The 23,353-nt window shown below is 36.1% G+C and overlaps 1 protein-coding gene across 1 annotated transcript in view; it reads right to left on the reverse strand.

Moving 5' to 3' along the window:
* The window catches only part of LOC104160963 (von Willebrand factor A domain-containing protein 8-like), a 59,218-nt gene extending 36,090 nt beyond the window's left edge, over nt 1–23,128 (reverse strand). The window contains exons 1-3 of the mRNA XM_009699228.1: nt 23,059–23,128; nt 12,785–12,915; nt 10,572–10,682 (exon numbers count right to left, since the gene is read on the reverse strand). Of these exons, the coding sequence (XP_009697530.1) occupies nt 10,572–10,682; nt 12,785–12,915; nt 23,059 (243 nt within the window). The 5' untranslated portion in view covers nt 23,060–23,128. The remainder of the gene's footprint in view (nt 1–10,571; nt 10,683–12,784; nt 12,916–23,058) is intronic.
* Nucleotides 23,129–23,353: the final 225 nt, after the last annotated feature.

Consider the following 23,353-nt stretch of genomic DNA (forward strand, 5'->3'; position numbering starts at 1 on the left):
ATTACATTTTAACACAACTTCAGACACAAGCACAGTTGCAAAGGGAAAACAAATGAAATCTTTTCCCAGCATGTCTCCTGTAAACTCCTAGAGAAGAACCTGTCATATAATGCTAGATGGAAACGTCTGACGAATACAATAGTCGCCAAAAATTGGGACAGCAAGAAAGAAGGAAGATATGAGAAAGAATAATGACAAAGTACCAGAATACAAAAATAACAAGAAAAAAAAAAGAATTACACATGAAAGTAGATGTATAAAAGGTCATAAGCATAAACTAGAAACAAAGAACAGTTCAGCACAACAAACGAATTGTTACATGGTACAAAGCATACAACAGAATCAGAGATCCATCTGAGAAGACAAAGACACTATATCATAAGACTAAGTAATTTAGATGCTTCTTATGTACAGTACAGAAGCATAAATAACTACTGGCAAATTAGCCATAATGTAAGCTTTTCACATTGTTGTTAAGATGGAAATAATTCTTGTATCTAATCTGGATTCAAGCAAATAGTACCAAAAAAAGACACTCACAAATCCTGGCACACATCTCCAGATCAAGTTTGCTTCTCTTTTAATATCTAGCCTCAAAATCAGTATCTGAGGAACCTGGAATAACCTCATTAAACAAGTAATAGTCCTCAGATTATTTCTCTTCCACTGAATCACCAATTCTTTCAAAAAGCAATCAGTATGTGAATTGATTTTTTTTTTTTTTGTTAATTCATATTCTATTAACAGGCAATATAAAATTCCTCTCTCCTCATCCCATAAAATTTGTCCAAGGACAAATTTTGTACTAACATTCTTCTCTAGGAAGATCACTGGTCAAATCAAAAATCTGCTCCAACCTGCTTGAATAGAAAACCTGATTCTCCAGTGGCCAGTCCGATACCTGGCATGAACAAAATGCTATTTTGTCTAAATGCAGTATGGAGATACAGGCAGAATATGCTTTAACAAACAATTTATTTGCCAAGTTGGTTGGATGCTGCATATTATAAGTCTATGAACACTTTATGATTGAGTTTTACTAGCCAGAGGAAAATACACATTCTGTTCATATGGTTTCAAAATATTTTGAGTATCCATAGAATCTTGTTGACTCATGTTGAGACACGCACACTATGGATGAAGGCTTACTGAAATAACAGGCTTCCAGTATGAACATAAATCTCTCTCTTGAACTTGTACATGAAGGCAATCTGCTGTAGGGGTAGAGAGCGAATATCAGGAAGTATATAAAAATCATTAACTTCAGAAAAGAAGATGCTCTTCTTTAGCAGTGCAATCTTGAGAAGCAGCCCACTACACTGTGTTCCGTGCTGATCATCAACTTACAGGATCAAAATTAAAAAAGTATACAGTTTCTGGAGCTTAGAAACTCTTTGAAGTTTTTATTCAAAATTCTATTGCTCAGTACAATAACATTTCAAAAGGTACGCTACAGATGGTCTTTGCCTATCTATATGTACCTTTTATCATCAGCTTCACTAATGGCTGAATGCACAACCACAGTTTTTCACTTCTTAATCAAAGACACCCCATAACAATGATAACACCACCACCACCTGGGTGCTAATTGGTTAATTACTCTGATTGGCTTCCTGCTAAATTGTGCTCTTCATATATCTTCAAAGCATACCTGAAATATTGCAAATTGTTCTCCAAAATACAACTAAATAAATCCACAATTCATCTACATCTAAAAGTTTTGTGTTAAATAGCATAGAGTCTGCTCTTAAGATCAAAACAGCTACATATTCTCTGGTTGAACTATGATATTTCTGCATTCTGGTTGGTAATGAGTAATAACGTTCTGCAATAAGCTAGGCATACTAAAAGGTGTCCTCTGAATCATTATTTCAGTTTTATCTGTGTATTGATGGATTGGTATGGAAACTAAAATGCATTTAAAAAAATCAGAGGAAAGAAAGTAAGTTTGCAATCTGTCACTGAAAAATCATTTTTTAAAAATGCTTCCAAGAAACAAATCTTCATAATTCTATAATGAAAACCCAGAAATAGCTGCGCTGCCTCCCTTTCTCACTAGCCTCATTTCTTCTAAGTGTTCAACATAAACCACAGTATGACGGGGAGGGTTTATATTGTGCAACCTTAATGACAAACCTGAGCATAAAAGTATTAATTCTTGTTAAAAGGTCAAGAGGAATTTGTTAAATGTTTACTTTCAGATTTACTGTAAATGCAGCAAGGGACTATTTTGCTCATCAGAGGAGGACAGATGCTGCTGCCTCCCACCTGTGCTCCCAGGGCTCTGGAGGGATGGTAACCTGGATACCTGCTCCAGGGAATACCTGCAGCTACCGCAGGCTGGGAGCAGAAACCCTGTACACAGTGCTGTTCTCATAGTAATGCATAGTACTGCATTTATGCATTTATGCAACAAATAGGTAATGCAGAGTGCTTACCCTAGTTTCTCACTGCACCTACAAAAATATATTATCTTTAAAGGCAAAAAACACCTTAGGAACAAGACAACCCTAACCGGACTTTTATTGTCTTTCCTGTAGCCGAACAATGGTGAGCTCCTCCATTTGAGTAGTGCAAAACAAGACAACTGCAAGAAGCTGTAAACCCCAATTTTGACATAAATCACAGTGTAAAAGCACATGGACGAAGTTATATAGTGTTAGAAAGGGAAGAAGGACAGAAAAAAAGCTCACCATGATGCACATACTGGAATGCACAAACACCAGAGAAAGGAGGACATTTTTATAAAGCCAACCAAAATGGTTTGTAAAAAGGCACAAGTAATTTTAACAGTACAGTTTAAAATACCAGAACTGAAATGGCAGTTCTCTTCTCTCAGGAAAATGCTTATCATAAACCAGAAAACTCTGGTTGCCCTGAATTCCATGAGGAAGGTTCTCAGGGAACTCTAAAGGGCTTTAATTTTTCAAACCTGGGCATTGTACAGGCTACGTTTCAGAACTGTATTTAAAAAATGCTGCTAGAAACTGCTCAACACTAATCAGTAATTGTCTCTTTTTCAGGAACTGCTTCAACATAAGTTGGGGTATTTTTTTAGAAGATGACTTGCTCCTGCTCTAAAAACTGGATCCCTGTAATGACATCTCAAGCACAGCAACCATAACTACAACGTGGAAAAACAACAGTACAAGTAGCTCCGTGAACACAAGAACTAATGAGGTAAGGCCTCCCTACATCTGCAGCCTACATTTCAGATGTCCCTTCCAACACAGTATCATGTTCCCAGCACCCGCACAGTATCCCACACAAACTCATCCACCCAAGTCTTTCCATTCAATCCTGTATCTCAAAAGCATCCCAACAATGTAATGTCCAGATGTCTCTTATGGTGAAAAGAGATCCTTAACAACCACCTGGTAAAGACAATACAAAGCTTCAGCTGGTTTTGAGCTAATATGATGCTGACTGGCTGCAGCAGGCTAACGGAATTTGAACTATTAAATCCATGGTGCAGCCTGTCTTCCAGGAATGGAAAGTGGACATAAATTTGAGTTCCTGTAACCTACCAAGCTACCAAATATCAGAAAACTCAGAGGAAATTCGTAACTTCTAAATTTCTTTCTATGGGTCAAATACAATTAATCAAATTTTTCAAATTTAAATCATTAAAACTAACCAACAAGTAAAAGATACCACGAAAAGAAATGATGGAGGTGCAGAATGGAATATGCTATGAGCTTTTAGTCCTGATTTTAAGAGGGAAGGAAGAGGACATTGACCAAAACTTGTAATTTAATTAAGTGCCTCCGGTTATTCTTTCAAGATGCAATAGAACTAATAAGATCATCAATTTTTTTATAATACTTATATGAAAATAGTAAATTATCTAGAAATTTAGAGACAGTCTATAGATGTTGAGGGCAGTAAAGCATATAAGGCTGTCTCTTATTGGGGAATCTACTTTGTCAGATTTTAAAAATATCTGTAGAGTAAACAGCATGTCTAATAGTATGCCTCTACCAAAGAGCATCTTTCAAGATATTTGTTCAGTTTTAAGGCCCCGTAATTCCTTAGTTTTCCCTCATGAGTTGAGCAATGCTGAAATCGATGACTATTTTATGAACTGAAGTGATAATATACTTCCTCCAAAACAAAAACATAATTAAAATCAAGTAGTAAGATAAAGGGCTATTAAAAGCCATGTTCAACCAGTTTCAAAGCAACAATAAAAAACTTACTGTTATCTTTTTCCTTAATATTTGTAAAATCTTGTGTTAGTTGTTTAAAATAACATGTATTTAATAAAAAAGTTCTGAATGTATAACATCATTCAAAGATGAGATTACAAATAGACCTACTATTCATCTAAAATGTGTACTCTATTTTTTGTTACAAAATTTTGCACTTTGTACATGATGATAAACTATAGTTCTGCTTTTTACAATTTAGGCTACAAATACACTGAGCTAGATATATTCCAAATGTGATGTTCAGGTTTTATTTAAATCAATGTAATAGTAACTACTGTGGTTAGTCAAATTAAAAAACTAGCTTAAGTACTGAATAATTCAACCTTTTTCTCCATCTGTAACGGAGGGGGGGGGCTACATCTTCACTGTTCAGCCTACCTCCCTGCTGAGTTAATTAAGTGTTTTCTGGGTGGGTTTTATAGCTAATTTTCCCCTGTGAGGTCAGGAAAATTATGGCGCAGGTTGCATTTAATACTGTTATTCACGCCTTTTTTATTAAACTATTAAAAAAAAAATAATATGACAGAGAAATCACAGTATACCAGAGCACTATCAACTAGGCTAGTTAGTATCCAAAGAGAGAGTCCAGCTGTCCACAGTAGTTAATGTTTCAGCGAGGAAGAGTGGCCTGAACTGGTGAGCACCTAATTCATGATGCAACACCATGGCACAGAATGAAAAGCAACTAAAAAAGAAACAATCTGAATTTACTAGAGATTTCAATCAGAAAACTAGGCTAGAAAAGTTTACTCTAGGAAGTGAATCGACATACGATAAGATCATAAATACGTTAATGTGACAAGAACTGTAAGTGTCTTTCATTTCATAGTCATTGATTTTAGCTTCCCCAGTCATTGATTTCAGCTTCCTTCACACATTTTTTTTTTTTTTTTATCTTTTTTGAAGTGCCCCACATCAAATGATCTGTTTTACCTCCATCACCCCTTCCCCTAACCCAACAGTCAGGTATTTTTGCAACAGTGCCTGCAAACTGTATTTACAAGAGATTATGTCCCCACCTAGGCAGGGTCCAGCCATTCTAGCTGCTTTACACCAGATGTATTAGTACAACAGTACATTTACATAAGATATGTGAAACATTTTGCATCTTGGGCAGAGAGCAGGCCCAGGAGCAAGCAATCTGAGTTTATTTACCAGTGCAAATATCTACAAACAATGAAACCTATGGGGTTTATCTTCATTCTATAAAACTCTTGTCTTTATTCTGGACAAGAAAAAGGGAGGTGGGTTATTTAAATTTTTCTTCCTGATGAATAGCAGAATAAAAAGGAAATTAAGTATGTGACAGATATCTAAAAATTATAAAGTTACTTATCACTTGTAAATCACTGATTCAGAGCACCATCCATCAAGTCCATATTGCCTATAAATGTTATGACCCCACATATTGCAAAGTATTGCCCCTTCCCGCATTGTAGGAAATACTAGCTGAAAAGAAAGTGGAATACATATGTGACAAACACAAACATAAGAAAAAAGAACCCCACACCTTTAATTTTAATCTGTAAGGAATTATAAATACACAGTCCTAACATTCTCCACATTATATGACAGACATTCGTCTATACGCCCTCTACATCAAAACAAGACACCAGAGTCTGCACCGCTAACCTAACAAATCTAGTTAAATGCTGACATTTTTAGAAACATAAAAGAAGCATTGCAAATGATTAAAACAAAATCACTTCTACAAGTTAAGAAGCTACTATATAGGGTTCTTATCATGCATTTTCTTTTTAGATACAAGATACACTATGTCAACTTCAATAAAGATTAACTTCATCCAAATGCTGTTGGTTTCTACCTAATATTTCCCTCTTTCTGTGCAATGTTGGACACGAGAAAATGAATAGCAACATTCATACTTCTGGAGCACCACATTGCTTGCCTCTTCTTTCTACAGACTTTGCTATCTAGCTCCTTTTACTAGATAGATATTGCAGTGACAGTCAACTAAGTTACACTTTCTGACAATGTCTTTGCTGTGGCTAACTTACCACCTCATCAAATATTCACTGTCATCTCCAAGGTAGTAAGTTAATAAGTCATAGAATTACACAATGTGCACTCACTGGTTAATTTTTTAAAAAGCTGACTTATTTTTACCCATCTCTTTGCTAGGGTATAGAAAGAATTTTTTTAAATATGTATACACAAACATATATACTTATGTATACACACACACTCTCAAATATGATTATAATTCCATTGAATTGATCTCATGTCTTATTTTATAATTCTCTTTCCAATCTTTTTTGATTAAAAGAAACCAAACTCAAGCCTGTGTAGAGCTACTTCAGGGGATTTCATGTCATGTTCATTTTACAGATAGGACAGTTTAAGCTGTCGTTTCTGTCACTCTGGGTGTTTAATGGATTACTACATGAAGTTTTTCAAGCCATGACAGAAGATAATTTTTCTAGTATCTTGACAATCAATTTTACATTTTATCATTGTATAACTTACAATGCTAGTGCAGTTAGGGATGGTATTCTATTAAAATGAGTATGTTCACATAGTTCAAAGATACACCAAAACTCAATCTAATTCCATATATACAGAAATGACATTGATATACATACTTATCCACCCAGTGGATACAGCTTAATCAGCAAATCTTCAGAAACATAACATTGTATTTGTAATTTTTCAGCACATAACCATACACTTTTCTATTTATTCCAACCTCAGTTACTTTGATTATCCTCAACAGAAAAGACTGTACACTTCATTAAGTGGTCTGTATTTGGGAAGCTTGTTCCATTTAATGCAAAAGCTGGAAGACGCAGGGTAAACAAAACTGGGCGTTCCAGGCAACACAGTTCGTGGCACAATCCTGGAGTAACACACCTCTCAAGCACTAACAAAATGGCTTAGCTGCTCTCCCAGTTGCATCCACTACATTAAAATAACATAAGATTTCCTTAGATGTAATAATTAATAATGTAGGAGGCGATAGTAATGAGTTTAAACCATAGGTGTGCCTTTTATAGCTGCACAGACACAATAAAAAGCAAAACTGCATCAGAAACTGAAAACAAAAAGGATATAAAAATATCAAATCTAATTCCTTAATTTTTGAAAATATGATAGGCTTATATTAGAATTTCCATACTGGTCCAAAGAGAGAAATAGAAAACCACTCTGCAAGACAAGCTCTTCTATCAATAAAAGCAAAATTTGAAGCTGCCATTTAAATATTTGAGTAATATGAAGTAATTCCTACTAATTACTTGATACACAACATAATTAACCCATGCAATAAATTAGAGAATAAAACCAAAAGGTTACTTAATTGTCTCAATAATAGCAATAATGACATTTCCGAGGCTTTTAACAGTGAATTAACAGCTGAAAACAAAAATTAATGGCCCAAGGTAGACAAGAAAATAGAATTTTCTGCTGTCAGTACCCGAATGAAATCAAATAATTTACCATTATCCCATTATAAGTCCTTCATTTTACATGTTTTTAATTAGGAATGAATTTTATAATTCAATGTTTACCTTTATTTTAATGGTCCCCTATTTCTGAGGTAAATAAACCCCCTTTTTTTCCCCTCCCTTGTCAGATATATCTTCTAACTTCCTAACTCCAAATCTTCTCCCATTTGATTCACTCTAGTACTAAGAAATGCTAATATGCAAGGATATTTGATACATTGGCCCTTCAATACACATTTCAATACAGAATTTCAATCACTGCTTCCAAATCACCATCTTCCAAATCTATCTTAGGTAACTAACTGTAATCATATTCTGTAACTTCGTAGTAGAACATATCAGATGTTTTGAAACCTCTGAGACATAAATTTACAGTATTTAATCTGTCACTATTAAATGTAGAGCTATAAACAACCATAATACCTTAACAATCACTCACAGACAACTTTGCAAACCTTTGTGGGTCTGCAAACCTGATGATTCACTATATTAAAGTTATTTCTGGTAACAAAATGCCGGTTTTTGCTATAGTATATTATTATTCAAAGTATAAGATAACTACATTACTATCTTATGACTTGCATGCAAAGAGCCTCACCTATTTAAGTTTCATTTGACCCACAGAATTCATACAATGGACGTTCTGGAAACCAGACTTTCAAGTTTTGCTGTCTTCTCTTGGGTGTCATGAAGAGCAAGCATGAGATTCCACAGGAAGAGAAATGGTATGTAAATCTGAAAAGCATAACCTATATTTCCAGTCCCTCATTTGAGTTCACCTTCTCTTCAGCTCACCTATGGCAATAGGAGCAATCCAAGCTCTTTTGGGAACATTTTGTTAGGCTACCTCCTGATAGCGTTCTCTGTCTTGAAACAGTTCATGGTCTGGGGTTTACAGAAGAGTACTGTCTGGTTTCTGTAACGTTTTGAATTGGTACAGCCATATTCAAACCTCAAAATCATTAAATGAACTAATTAAAATTCAAACCTCAGTGTAACTTGTAAAACTTTATTCCCTATAATTATTGAATTATAATTAGACCTGTGATCATTCTAAACATAACTATGTACCATATTTCATGTGACTAACTAAAATGTAGGGTTAGAAAACTTCAGCTGGAACATCACTATGTATGAGATTCATCTTTCATGTTTCCAATATTTTAAAAGTGCCCATCTAAATACCAGTGATTTATTTTCTTTTTTTCCCTTCAGAGTTTAAACATACATTGGTTACATATATGATGAGTAACACATGAGCTGAGGAAAGACATGATTCTGACCGATTTTAGTACTTTTGCATCTTGCTAAAGGAAAGTCTTGGTCTGAAGTACTGCTGTGCTGGATTTTGTTAAAAACCTTTTCAATTAAAATTTCCAACAGATTGAGGAAGAAAGGTAATCTTAGACCCTTACCTTAGAAAGCTAATCTTCCCAAAGTGTTCTTACTAGAGTGAGATCACTCACAATAGCTTGTATAAAGTGAAGCAAGCTGCCTCATACTTACACTGGGATCAAAGTCTTCAGACAAATACAGGGTTAACAGACCATCTCACATCTTGGTGAGCTTTTTACAGTTCCTGATACACTGGCTCGTACAAATTTTATTTAACAAATGCTCTTACATCAAGGGTAAAATACCTTGACTATCCTGTAGCAAGCAGGAGTATAAGGCTGTCCATAAGAGCAGTTAGGCATGGAGTTAACATGAGTTAATGAGTTAACCCCACAGCCTATAAATACGCTTTTACCCTTGGGTAAATGAGAAGCCATTTACAGCCCTTATCCACAGTACAGTACTTTAAATTACCTCATATTGTGCAACCCTCATATTTCCAGATAAGCATGAGATAATTTCAAGTCCTAGAAGTAACTAAAAAAAAAAAATCATTTAGATTAGTTGTCCTTCATTCTGAGGATCTTTCATTGCTCAAAGTGATTTAACATCGTTTCAAGAAAATCTATTTAAAGGTTTCTTAAAGTTTGCAGGCTGAAAAGAGATCATCGGGAATTAAAAAATGTTTCTTTAAGACAGAGAACAAAGCTTTCAGGTTCTCTTTCCTCTCCTGTTCCCATCTCCCTTTCCACCCAGAAATCACTTGTATGATGGTGATATTATTAACATCTATAGCATCACCAACTGAAAACTGTTTTAGTTAATACATTCAAATTCACACTACATCAGAGGAACTGATCCACTCTATTTAATTAGAAACCTAACCTGTATACAAATTTTAGGTATCTAGGAAAACAGACATTCTAAATGAAGTGTATATTTTACCTGCATAATCAAAAGAGAGGTATGCCATTGACAACTTACAAAAAGAAATCTTACCTAACCTAAGTCACTCTATGGTTGTACTAAATGAGCTAATGGGCTGGGGCAATCTGGATGGCAGGAGTGTTTAAACCATTATTTTAGTCCAGAACTGCAGTGAGCTTTCAAATCAAATCTCTCAGTTGTCTCCATTTTACTGTCTTTGGGTTTCACAACACAGAGCAGTCTTAAAATACATGAACTAGACTCTTTTTCAATGAAACTAGATCAGAAGATTAATTTCAGGAATACATCTAATGTGCTACAAGTGTTAGGGAAGAGACACACCAAGAGAAGTGCTCGTCTAACTTGCACAGAATGGATCTCAATCCACACTAGAGAAGCAAAAACCGTCTGCCTAAATCAACCCTGTAGTACTCTTAAGAGACAGAGTAATCTTGGATTTGAGTAAAGATAACATTTTCAGTAATAATGAGATCAAGAGTGTCGTATGAGACTTTCTAACTGCATCAGAAACATGTCAGTCTGTAATCCACATGCTAATTTATCATCATATAAACCATTACTTCCTTCAAACTACTTGTAAACAATAATTAAGCAGCATGTGACTGCAACTTGCCTGATCAAGATAAAAAGCACTACCATCTCGGATCTCTCGTCTCTGTTTGAGGTCAGTTTCTGTGGTGTCCCTCGACAGTGCGATATATTCAACTTCCCGCTTTGTTAGCTCCTGTGGACAATAGTCTAAAGTTATTACAAAAATAAGACTATAACCCCAGTAAGTGAACTTTAAGAATAGGCCTGGTGGTATAATTGTACAAAAGAGCTCTAGGCAGCAGCACAGTGATGAAATAACTCTGAACAAAATCTAATATCTCTTATTTTTAAAATGTTTATAGTGTGTTCTGCCTCAAACAAAACGGTTTGAATTTCTGCTCAATAAAACTTTTATTTTCCCCAAACCTGTTCTAAAAACATAATAACCAGCTATATATTCTTTCCATTGAACATCTGTAACATCCTGTAAGTTAATCTTCTGGTTCTGGACTCTGAAAAAACAATGAGCACCTGCAAATCATGAATAAAAACCAGAAAAGCTTCAACTCTCGCTGTTTAGTAACACTTACACCATGACACAATTGTGATTACTACCTGCACATGCTTTGTCAGTACACTGATGAACTATATTGTTCTTATCCTCTCTGCCTTTAATGCCATGAGATGTAGTCTGCTTCTGTAAAACTACAGACTATTTAAAAAATCAGAACCCTTGGGTTACTGTTTTATTTCTTCTGATTCAATACGAGATATACTTAGAATTTTCTGTCTTAAAGGAAAGAAAAAAAATCCCCCAGGTATTTATACCTGATGTTCCTGCTGCTTCCATATCTGGGTTATCATGTGCTCTGCTAGGAAACAGATTCATGCTGAAATGCTCTTAGCCCTTACCCCTCAATTAAAGGTATGATATATTTAACGGATCTCTGTTAAGAGGCAGCTTTTAACTATAGCTGTGTGAAAAAAAAATCAAGCAAAGATATACAAATCCACGAAAATTGTCTCCTTTCCATTTTTCCAGTGCCTATTTGTTACAAAGTCACCAATTCCTTTATGCTGCAGGTAGGTAGAATTGTACTTTCTTATAATTATAAGGAAAACACTAGAAAGTGAAATACAGGAGAGTTTTCTTCAACAATTAGCCCTGTGTATGAACTCATAGTTGCACATTTCAGCAACAGCAGATAAAAGTTTTCCAGGTTTACAGAGCTTCATTAAAGGAACCACAGCACATATCAGCTCACATGCAAAGACCAGCCTTCATGTACTTGTTTGGCATGGCATTGAAACAGTAAGCTGCAGCCTTTGTAACGTAGCTCAGGTGCATACAAACAGTGCTATAAATAGCAAGACACATTCTATGTCCCACACCTGGCTATCAGGTGCTTCCTAAGTCCTTTTTTTTTTTTTTTTTTGATTATACCAAACTCTTCTCATTTATTTTAAGGAATGCATCGAGCTATCAAGTAGTGTATCTGTTTTGCTGAATAAAGAAATCTTTGCTCTCCTTTCCAAAGTTCAAAATCTTGCAGCTTTCTCCTATATGCTTTACCTCTGAGAGCTCATCTTTGAAATAGTATCTTTTGATTTTTAAAGGAATGGTTCATCTTTATGACAATTGCTTATCCATCTCCATTTGTGATCCTTCTGCCCAATCAGATTCTAAATAGAGCTCACAGCAGACAAAGTTCTATCCACATCACCTTTTGGGGCACACAACCCCCTCTTCCTGATCATTTAAGGGCACTGACAATTTAAACCTGAAGTTTTGCCCATAGCGCTGCCATGGTCCACACAGACGGACGTAGGCAAGTTGTTCCTGCATTCCAAGAGAGAATCATACATGGATCTACTCTTTCTAATCCCTCACAATAACTGTTCCCAAATGTTACTCAGAACATTCCTCTCCCAAATCCTTTCCTTCATTTCTTTTTTTATATAACAAAGCAAAAACAATTTGTTGTCTGTAACAGTAGGCAGATATCTTAATCTTCTAACATACATAATGCCTAGAACAAACTGTTTCTCCATTTGTGATAGCATATGGTAATGCAGTATTCCAACTCTCCACCCCCCGAGTTAAAGCAGAAAAACATATATTAAAATGTCTGTACTTTCTATTTGTCTGTAACAAAAATTGAACATTGGAAAGCACATTTATGGAAAAACATTATGGAAAAAGTAGCTTGCTGTAAGATTTCCTAGGACTACCTTTTACTATGACTAACTGACAGTAATGACTGTGCCTCCAAGAATTTAAACCAACATACTTACCAGATATTGCATGGCAATAGATCGCCGGAGAGGCCCAGGAGGACCAATAAGAAAGACATCTTGGCCAAGAAGATCTTTCTGCATTATCCATCTTAAATGGTGGACTACAGACTGCGCCAAAGAATCTGTCACTTTGAAACACAAAGGTAAGAATACATTATTTAATTCTGAAAAGTGTTAGATACCTGGCCACTCATGCATTTTTTTGTTCTTATCTCCAAAAATAACAAGACACAAAGATGTGCTTCCTTATAGCTGGAAAGCAGGAAATTCCACACACAGTTTATATTAGACTACTTAATTTACATTTAAGTTTATAGATCTATCCTGCCCATTCCCTTTTTCTCTGCCCAACCTCATCATTAAAAAAAACCAAAAACATCAAAAACCAGAAAAAAAAAGCTGTTGATTCTTATTTCACATTAAACTGATCAACACAAAGACTGTTTTTTATTACCCAATGTTGAGTGGACTTCTCAGCATCAGTTAATATAATATAGATATGTTATTAATAATTTGTAAAGGATTTATCCAGCATATATTCCAATGCTTCTGCAAATCATGAACTTAAAAATAAAAAATAAAAAAAATACTGTGCTTGCATCAGATTGAGATTAATGTTCAACGACATCTTTAATTTGCTATTTTCTTAAAAGACAACTGCATTCCTGTTTACATTTTGACAAAATAAAACACAGAATTAAATTATCAAGGAAATGTAAACCTTGCAATATCACTACATCAATACCATGCATCTTCCAAAATCATAATAAAAAACAACTCAAAGCAGATCCACTTATTTCTATTAAGAATACCACGTCCTTATTACTTTAAAAAGCAATAACCTGATTATAATTAAACTAAAACCTTTATCATATGCATGCTAATCTTGGCAGCACTGGAAAGCACCATGCAGAAAGAGCACACTGAAGGAGAGGGCACCGTTCCCACTGCCATATATCGCTCTATTCCCAGAATACTCCTTAACATACTCCCTAGCAAAGCACAAGAAGCACAAGCAAAAAGCACTAGTGCAGGAGGAGGAGAACACAAGCAAGCCAGGAGGGAGATTTATGTATGTGTGTATCTATATGGTTGCTTTCAGAACAATCTGACAAGACCGATGACGGGGTTTGAAGCTGGAGCCTCAGGGGTGGTGTCCGAGATGCTGAAGTGCAGAAAGAAAGGAGCAAGAGGCAATGAAAAATTCCAATTAATACTTGGGTTTTTACCTTTTTTCAGAGTGATTACTGGTGACGATTAGAAGCCAAAATTTTAAAAAACAAGCCTTGGTTCCACATCGGCTTTCCTGAGACAGGAAGGCAGTATGTATGGGGCAGAGTTAAGGATGGCAAGCAACGGTGCCCCTCAGTTCTGAGGGGTTTCAGTTCACTGCGGAATCTTTGTGTACCAGAATTAAAATTTGTTTTTGTAAGATCATAGAAGCAGTATTAAATGGTTATATGGGATTCAAGGAAGATTTTTCAAGCATTAAGGTGGCTAAGGAAAACTTCATCAAAAATTTTAACTGAATATTTTGGTCTGGTACTCAGGAAAACCATGTGAGACCTTATTCCACTTCCAGAGAAATCTACTACATCCTTACCACCAATATGAACAGGAATAGCATACACATGGAGGTGAGCAATCTATGTATTAGGATTATCAGATTAATTGTAAATAAACATTTCAAGTTTGCTTTTTTGTTTTGTTTTCTAAACCACTCATTAGCATGTCCAGAATTAGTTTTCATATATGGTGTGGTAAGATCATATGAATGTAAGAATATTTTCTTCTTTGCTGCACTACTGTTTTCCAAAAGCAATGCACATCACACATACCACACACAACAGGCCAAATGCAAATAAATTCCTCACAGAGAATAGCATATTCCTTTCCATGAGATTTTCAAGAAAATTAAGGAAGTTCCTATTATATATATATGCTTCGGGAAATAAAGGGTAATACATCACACCAGAAGTACTGGTCTGTCCAAACTTTGTTACTGGACAGGTATGGTAAATTGAAAAGATATTATATTAAAGGTACTATTAAAATCAAAAGATAGAGATGTCACTGAGAGGCACATTCATTATTATTTCTACCTGTTGTATGAACTTGCCAATGTGCCTCTAGTGTATTTTTATAATAGCTCTTGTCAAAAAAAAAAAAAGTTACTAAAAGTGGACAAATAAGCTTGGAAATCTTGCTGAAATACTGAATTCTTTCATGTCAAAATCATGCATTAGAAGCATGGCAAAAACAACTTTGACACAGCATGACTACAAATGCCTCTGGTATAATTCACATTAATATCTGTAGCTATCTTTTTTATTTTTAGGATGGTCTCAAGAAAAAACTCAGGTCAGACTTAAAAGCGGTACCATAAACAGAAACAAGATTTAAGAATCTTTAGCAGCATCTGCAAGACAAACTGTGATGTAAAAGAAAACATGAATGTACAGCATTCAAAAAAAAAAAATTCTAAAATCTTAGGAACGTGATTCCCTCTGCAAACCTTAAGGTATTTCAGGGCACTTATATTCTTGTCACTGTGTTTAAACAAACCAAATTTACTCTGCAATACTAATATGAAAAACGCAAATTTTAAAAAACTCTCCTATAATTTCTTAACTTCGCTTTTTTTGAGAAAAGGGCATGAAAGACACAATTCCCTATCGACACATTTCCTAGAAAATGGTTTCGTTGCTTCACAATTCACATCGTTCTCCTCACATACGGATTACAGCTGGATCAATTATAATACATGTTGTCAATCACAAAGTCAGCACACTGACTATCTGCAAACTCACTCAAAGGAGCCTGTTACAAACAATGCTGACAATTCAAAGCGAGCATTCCCTAAGGTGAACTGTCATGACAGCAGCTTCCACTTGTCAGTTCCTTCTATTCTAACATGTAATATCTGTACATTGCTCCAGATATTAAGGCCACTTCAGTTTCCCAGTTATGTCCTTATAAAATCAGAAGAATATAAAATTTCCTTTGCACACGCAGTCCATGCTGCATAAGCTGTTTCCAAAGCATGGTATGCTTTTCAAAAGCAACTTCAGATGCACATACACAATATCTTTTATATTACTTCTATATATTTACACTACTTGTACTGTGGTATCTGCATTGCAAAGCTTTTAAGTTTTCTCTAACATGACTTGAAAAAATTCTTCTCTGTTCAGATACTGTATATTAACTTTACTACAAGCAGCATATAATCATTTTCTAAGACATTCAGAAGACAAGGCACATTAGCTGAAAAAAGCATCAGCATGCATATTACAGCAATTTTTATTAATTATCCCATGAGTCAGATAGCATCTAATGCAAACTAGGTTTGCACAATCTGTTTACTGGCACTCCGCTGATTTGCAGTAATTGAGTAGCTGGCCCTACACTCTTAATCTGCAGGATGGTGCGTAGGACGCCTCTACAGTGTATTCTCAAAGACACCATCTGGCACATGCAGGGGAGTAGTCAGTGCTACAATTTGCTATTCCTGTGTATCAAGGACGGCCAGTGAAAGAAATTGCATTCTATTGTTTTGTAGTATGTGGTAAGTAGGACAAGACCTAGTAGAATCTGCGCAAGCATTTTGTAAAGTGAGCAGTTGAAGCTGCATGGAGAAATCCAAGAAGAAAATGTTGTAGATAGATTTTGAAGCAAATGTAGCAGCTGCTCTTGTTTGATCCACAAATCAGCTTTCGATAAAACCAAGACTGAAATGGCTGTGCTAGCCTCGGAAATTTTCCAGTTCACTCATAACTTGAATTCTTGGCACATGCTACACTCATTGAAGTCATAAGATTCACTGGAGATAGCAGACAGTACCTGCTGGCAGGTCCTTGTGTCCCACCTACAGAAGAAATCCCACAAATGAAGGAGACACCTACCTCTTCCCACTGTTCAGAGACAGACAGTTAAACGAACCGATTCCCAAGAATATCTATTCCAGATGTGGTACAAAACATACTAGAGCTCATGTCCTTGTATGACTCTAGTTTGGTCAATCACATAATAACCAAGAGGTACTTAGAAGACATCAATATATAATTTTCAACAGAATAAAAGAAGACCTCTGCACACCCTGAACATTCACTACAATGCATATTAAGAGTCCGAGAACACGTCTTTTTATCAGGGGAGACAAAAGTTAATGAGGGGAAAAAGATCTCCCTCTCATCAAATTACTGAGGGGGTCCTTTAGCTTTCCACGGCAGTTTGCAGTACATCCAGCACAGGAGGCAGCTGCCATAAAATACGATTGAGGAAGAAGGGGACAAGGAGGGAGGTCTTTATCTAAAAACATAAATACATTTCAAAACCGGAAAATGTTAAAAAAACCTGAGCTCACTGAGACTTATTTCACAGCTTGTTCAGGCTGCGGGACAATGAAGGGAGTGAGCTGCCCAGCACACAGCGGAGGCGGCAGCATGGCCAAGGTGAAGAGGGAGGCACTCCTATGTGGCCAGCTTTCAGCTGCTTTCATTTAGCACTTCACGAGTAAAACATTGCTGCTCTTCCAATTTCACGCTGATGAACAGAGTCCAACGAGTTTTCAAAGTCTCATAATGTGGTTTCATCACAGACAGTTTTCACTGGAATATTATTTTTCCTCATAAATTTTTCATGGAAACAGTCTTCATTCCAAAAATTTTTGTTCTTGCAGTGGTAGGGAAACAAGTTGCAAGTCTTTGCAGGGGCTTAGAAAGGGGGAAGTTACTTCTTGGATGAGACCATAAACTCATTTATCACTAATTCCTCCGAGTCAATTGCTTCACAGGAAGGTACAAGATCTACATAGGTAAATCATATTTCTCCATGTGAGTATAAATGAAAAGAGAACATAAAGGAACCATGTAAAACCAAACAGCTTTCTGGAAAGAACCCTGAATGGGATTCACATGGCCAACTTTCTCTTAGTGACATGCAAACATGGAATAAATGAAACCACTCTTAGCTGGATGTACAACTCCTAAAGGAAATACATAGCCAGAGCAGTTATCTGTAGCTTAGACTCCAACTGGAGGTACATACTGTGTCTGGTTTTGAGCACAACAGCTCAGTCCAGCACCAACAAGTTCAAGAGATTCTAGAAAAGAGCAAAAAGAATTATCAAAAGAAATTGGAATTCAATTCAGAAAATAAATGACAGAAAACCATAACAACTGTTTTCCAATATGCAAGACAGAATCACACAGAAGAAAAAAGTTACCTGTACATCATGGTTATGCTAGACAGGGAACTAAAAGTATGTCCAAAAAGATCCAAATTAGGCATCAGAAAAAGTTTTTTTCCACAAAAGAATGGTTAATTACTGCAGCAAAGTGTGCAGAGAGGTTCTGGAACAAGGAGGACAAACCGCTCAGGAACAGTTCAGGCTCAGCTGACCCTGCTTTGAGGCACAAGGAACAGTGGAGACAACTCCTTGAGCTCCACTCAGGCCTTTGCTGTAGCTTTCCCCATCCCCATGTCTCCCTTTGCCTCACTCTTGGTATAGACAAAATGGGGATAATGGTGTAAAGACGTTCAGAGCTCTACTGACAAAAAAAATCACTATTTCAGATTCTGGATTAGGTGGTAACAGCCAAGTAGCAGATCAGTTGCAAGCCTACATGAAAACTCAAACTGCTGAAATAATCACCATCTCTGACAACAGACGTCTTTCCTTACGCTAGGAAAGAAGAAATGTAATGACAGAAGTCTTCGTTAGCACAAAATTACAGTCATCCTGCCACACAACCTGTCTCTAACGTGTTGCACTCTGACACTCAGATTAAAAGCTAACAGAAAGAAGAACAAACGCACGTTCCAGTGCAAATCTGAACCTTTTCTGAGCAATAACTGAACACACATGCTTGTCCCTGTTTCAGTACATGCTACATACCATTCTGGCAGAAGGACACAGGGGCTTCTTACTATTACGGCAATACTGATCTTTCAAGTGAAGAATAAATAACAGGAACTGCTGGCACCACTGAGCCCACTACAGAGAAATAACCCCAATTTCCTCAACATTAAACCAATTACCTTCCAAGCCTAGAAATCCCTTTAGTGCTACTTTTTTTTAATTTCATTATTATACACACAAACCTTCTGTTTAAATTCCTCACAATAATTAGTTTTCCATATATCCACTGACAAAACTAAGAGGATTTATCACTTAACGCTTTGTATAACACGTATGTCACTTTTGATCACACATTGAGGAGGGTGCTCAGACTCAGGGCACCTGGCACAAAACCACACACTGTTGGAAATTAATCTTCCACAATTCAATGCAGTTGCATGCAACACGACTACAGCCAAACTCCCAAATGGACTTGCACCTTCAGAGAGTAGCAGATCCGATGTGCTGTTGCAAGAGAACATCCCTTTTCCTGCCTTAACAAGGATTTGCCACCATTGAACAAAGTGTCCTGGAAGAGCTATGTTAGGAATTGTTTTGTCAAGATTAATAAATAAATGACGTATCAGGTACATTGTCATTTTCACAAAATTTCCAGAAACCATTAACGAAAGCAGTGCACTGACATGAACTCTATCTAAAAAATAATTAATGCATTCTCACAATTCAATTTTAGTTCTAAACTATCATGGAAAGCCGTACAAAGTTTCTCCAAAGTATAATGAAAGGAATCGTGCTTTCCAGTCATGGTGAGATTTTAAAAATGCAAGTTTTATTTTTACTGATAAAAGAACAGGCAGTGCAAAAATAAGTGCCCTCTTTCTAGAACGTGTCAGACAGTTATGACAGAAATCCCATTAACAAAATTCCCTTATGTATGACTCATTTTTACTTGTCACAAGAAAAATAAGAACAATTCAGATTTTATGTACCTTTCATTATCATCTTCCAAGAAAAAGCCATTTGCCAACAACAGCAAAACAAATTAATATTTTACATTAACACACAAAATGGAGTACTTCATATAGAATTTGCTGTGTACCTAGCATAAAACCTGAAAAGCAAGACATGAAAACATAAGGTAACCAGCAGTACCTGTCCTATCCATTTCTGCAAAATGTATCAAGGTTCAATAAAGGAGTTAAAAATCGGTTTAACTTGGTAATACAAAGAATGAAATATTTTGGTATCAATTATGTCACAAAATGACAAATGTAAAGTTTTGTAGGTACTTAATAAATTTACATTCCTTATTATGTTACATTTTTTTTCAGATTTTTAAGGCTAGCTTTAAGCCTAGAATAATAATGCTGAGTTTAGAATAAGTTATAACATCCCTAAAATTTGCTGTAAATTATAGATAGGCACTTTCAACATCATTGCATTTTGACATGGCTTTTATCCGGCAGAATAAGAAAAGCAGAAATATCCTATTCTACACAAATGATGAGCCAGAGAACAGTATCATAATGCAGTACTAGTAAATGAACTGTAACTGTTTTAATTCCCTCCTCTTAGTTCTTACTCCACTGCAAACATTACAATGTCCAAGATCTTTTCAGGGATATTTCCCACCTAAGTGGATGACCAAATTATTTCTAGTCTTAGTTTAAAAGAGATCAGGTAAGTACCTTGGTCATTTAAATGTAATATTAGTTACTATAATAAAATTTCAAAATATGTAACATTTCAATTTATAGATTACTATAAATATGCAATTACGTTCATCTATTTTACACCAAAACATCTTGTATCTACAGCAGTCATTCACCCAGCAAAACAAAAAGTACTCTCAAAACAAGAAAAAAATGTGTGAAGTAATGCACACACTCTCTAAAGGCCTCACAAAGAGGAGACAATTGACATGAAGCCAATACAATCTACTTAATTTCATTAAAGGAATAACTATTTTGCTATCAGATTAGTTTTCAACCACTTTTTCCTTCTTGTAATTGTTAACTAGAAAAATCTCTGATTCTTTGATTCTACCAAATGTTTCCATAATTCTCTTACCTTCCCCATCCAAAGAACTGTTACAGCAACTTAGAGCTACCATTTATCTCGTTGAAAAGTGCAGATTGACCAAAACATGTAATAGTGACTGGCATGGTGTGGAAAAGTGGAAGGCAGAGAGGCATTGTTAAGATTAACACATTTGGTACAGCACAGAAAACCAGAAAGTAAAACCATCTACAAGAAATGTAAATAAGTGAAACTGATCACATTTGTCATTGACATAGACAACTGATGTCCTTACTGCATGATCAAAATGAGGAAATAGGCATACAAAATAAATTATGAAAAAAATCCATCATTTAAGAAGCTATAAAAAGTAATAATACAGAGCAGCATTTCTCAACTGTTTGGCCATGTTCCCAGGGAACTCACAAAGCATGGGAAGTGTCATTACAGTCTAAAACAGAAACCTTTTCCTCATGGGCTATCCCATAATAGCAAGGGCTGGCTCATTGCATTGGCTATCTTTGGTACCTCAGATCACTTGGCAGGAAAGCGTCACAGCATGATGCCTACTGGGGTATGGGAATTAAGCAGCCCACAATCCAGATGCAGATCGGTGATCTGGCCTACCAGACTACTGGTAGACTTCACGTGAGTCAAAAACCGAAAGCAAACAAAATCTTCCACTCTCTATTGCTCTCTCTGTGCAACCTGATCAAGTTGCAGATGTCCCTGCTCATTGCAGGGGAGGTTGGACTAGATGACCTTTAAAGGTCTCTTCCAACCCAAACCATTCTACGGTTCTATATTCCTGCTACACCTCTCCAAGAACAAACATTTCAGAAGAAATGTTGCATGTCAGAAAAGAGTTAAGAAACAGTAAACTAAACACATCAATAGTAACACAGGTCTACTATCCCACAGTTACTACAAATTCAGGAATCACAGAATGGTTGAGGTTGGAAAGGACTTCTGGATGTCATCTTGTCCAATGCTCCTGCTCAAGCAGGGCCACCTAAAGTCTGTCTGATGAACTGAAGTACTATTGCCTAAGAAGGTGACAATATAAACTTTCAAGCAGTAGCTTCTGCCCTTTCCCATACTGGACCAGTAGCACTCCCTGTACACCTGTAACATCCCTCTTGCCCTCAGTTCTCTCTCCCAGCAGTTACCTGCCATCCTGCCAGCTGTGCGGTGGCAAGTCTACTGTTGATATTATCAATGCCATCCTTCTAAAAGAATAAACAAAACCAAAAAAACCCAGTGACCCAGCAGTTTTCTTGGTGTCCACTTCAAAATGTCATGGAATGACTTCAGACATGTCAGAAAGCAAATTCACTGGAAGTGAATGACTACACTCAGTTTCCAGCTGTAGAACCTCACAAGCCCAGCAATGACAGTCACTGGGAGTTCTCAATGCTTGGCCCTGTCCAAGCATAGCATAAAACCTACATACCCCTTTAGAATGCCATGTGTACTTGGTTTTGGCCTGAAAATTTGTCTGGGTGGAAAAATCAGTTGTTGGGTTTTTTAACTCAAATTTCAGACATCAAGCAGCCTACCTCTGAAAGTGCTGAACAAATGGCAACTGATCATTTTGGATCCTCAAGAAATAATATTTGGCCTGTATTGTCCTAGGAAATCCCGCAATGAAAACATGATTCATTTGCTGATCCGTGGTGCAAAAGTAAAAGCTCAAGAAGCATGTATTCCCCACAAACAAACAGGAAATATGGATGGCTGCAAATCCATGGCATTTTTAATAAGGTATCAAAATATATGTGAATTAATTGCAAGCACATGTATGTACATTGTTAATGTGCATAATTGGCCATGTCTTTTCTAAGTATTTGATAGCATTTTTTTTATCCCTATGTGATTGACTTCTCATTAACTTGACAGATTGCAAAGATCTGTATGTTTGCTGACAACAACAACGTGACAATCTGGGAACACTAAATATCACAGTAGAAAAACACCATACATCTGCCATACAGCAGAAAACTCCTAGGACATATAATCATATTGCAATTGAATGATAACTTTAAACTGCCACAGCTTTATGACCAAACAATTTGAGATTACTGTATTATTTTTAGAAGCAATGGCTGGATAAGACCCCTTTTGAACAGAACATTTAAATATACACAAATGATCCTTCTGTCGCACTGACCAATGGGACAAGTTACATTCAAAGTTAAGAGATTCCTATATAACCAGTTGAACCAGAGATACAGCAAAGAACTCAGCAAAGATAGCCTTCCCCAAATTGCACACTTTTTCAAAACATATTTCTTAGATAATTTCAGTAAAGTCAGTCAGGTGACTTGAGCGAGTAAAAGTTTTTAGAATAAAGCCTTGAAACTCATTCAAAAGGAAAACAGATTCTTACTGTAGTTCTGTGGAACAAGTTCTGGGTTCTTCGGTGTTTTGAGTTTAAAAGACACATCTCCAATAGTGACAGTATCACCTAAAAAAGGGAAAAGAAGTCTTTTAGTTCCCAGATACTTTTTAAGCATTTCATGTCTTTACATTAAAGCTGAAATCATAGATCTGCTGTGGTACGGCTGACTGTGTGTTCACAAAGCAGCCTCTAATGTGTTTGAGAACTCTTAGTTTACTAATTAGGCTCTGCTGCTTTTCAACAGATCAGGCACCAGGACAATTCACATTTAATTAATATTCCT

This window comes from Cariama cristata, unplaced genomic scaffold, assembly GCF_000690535.1.
Source record: "Cariama cristata isolate BGI_N322 unplaced genomic scaffold, ASM69053v1 scaffold28294, whole genome shotgun sequence".
Lineage (NCBI taxonomy): Eukaryota > Metazoa > Chordata > Aves > Cariamiformes > Cariamidae > Cariama > Cariama cristata.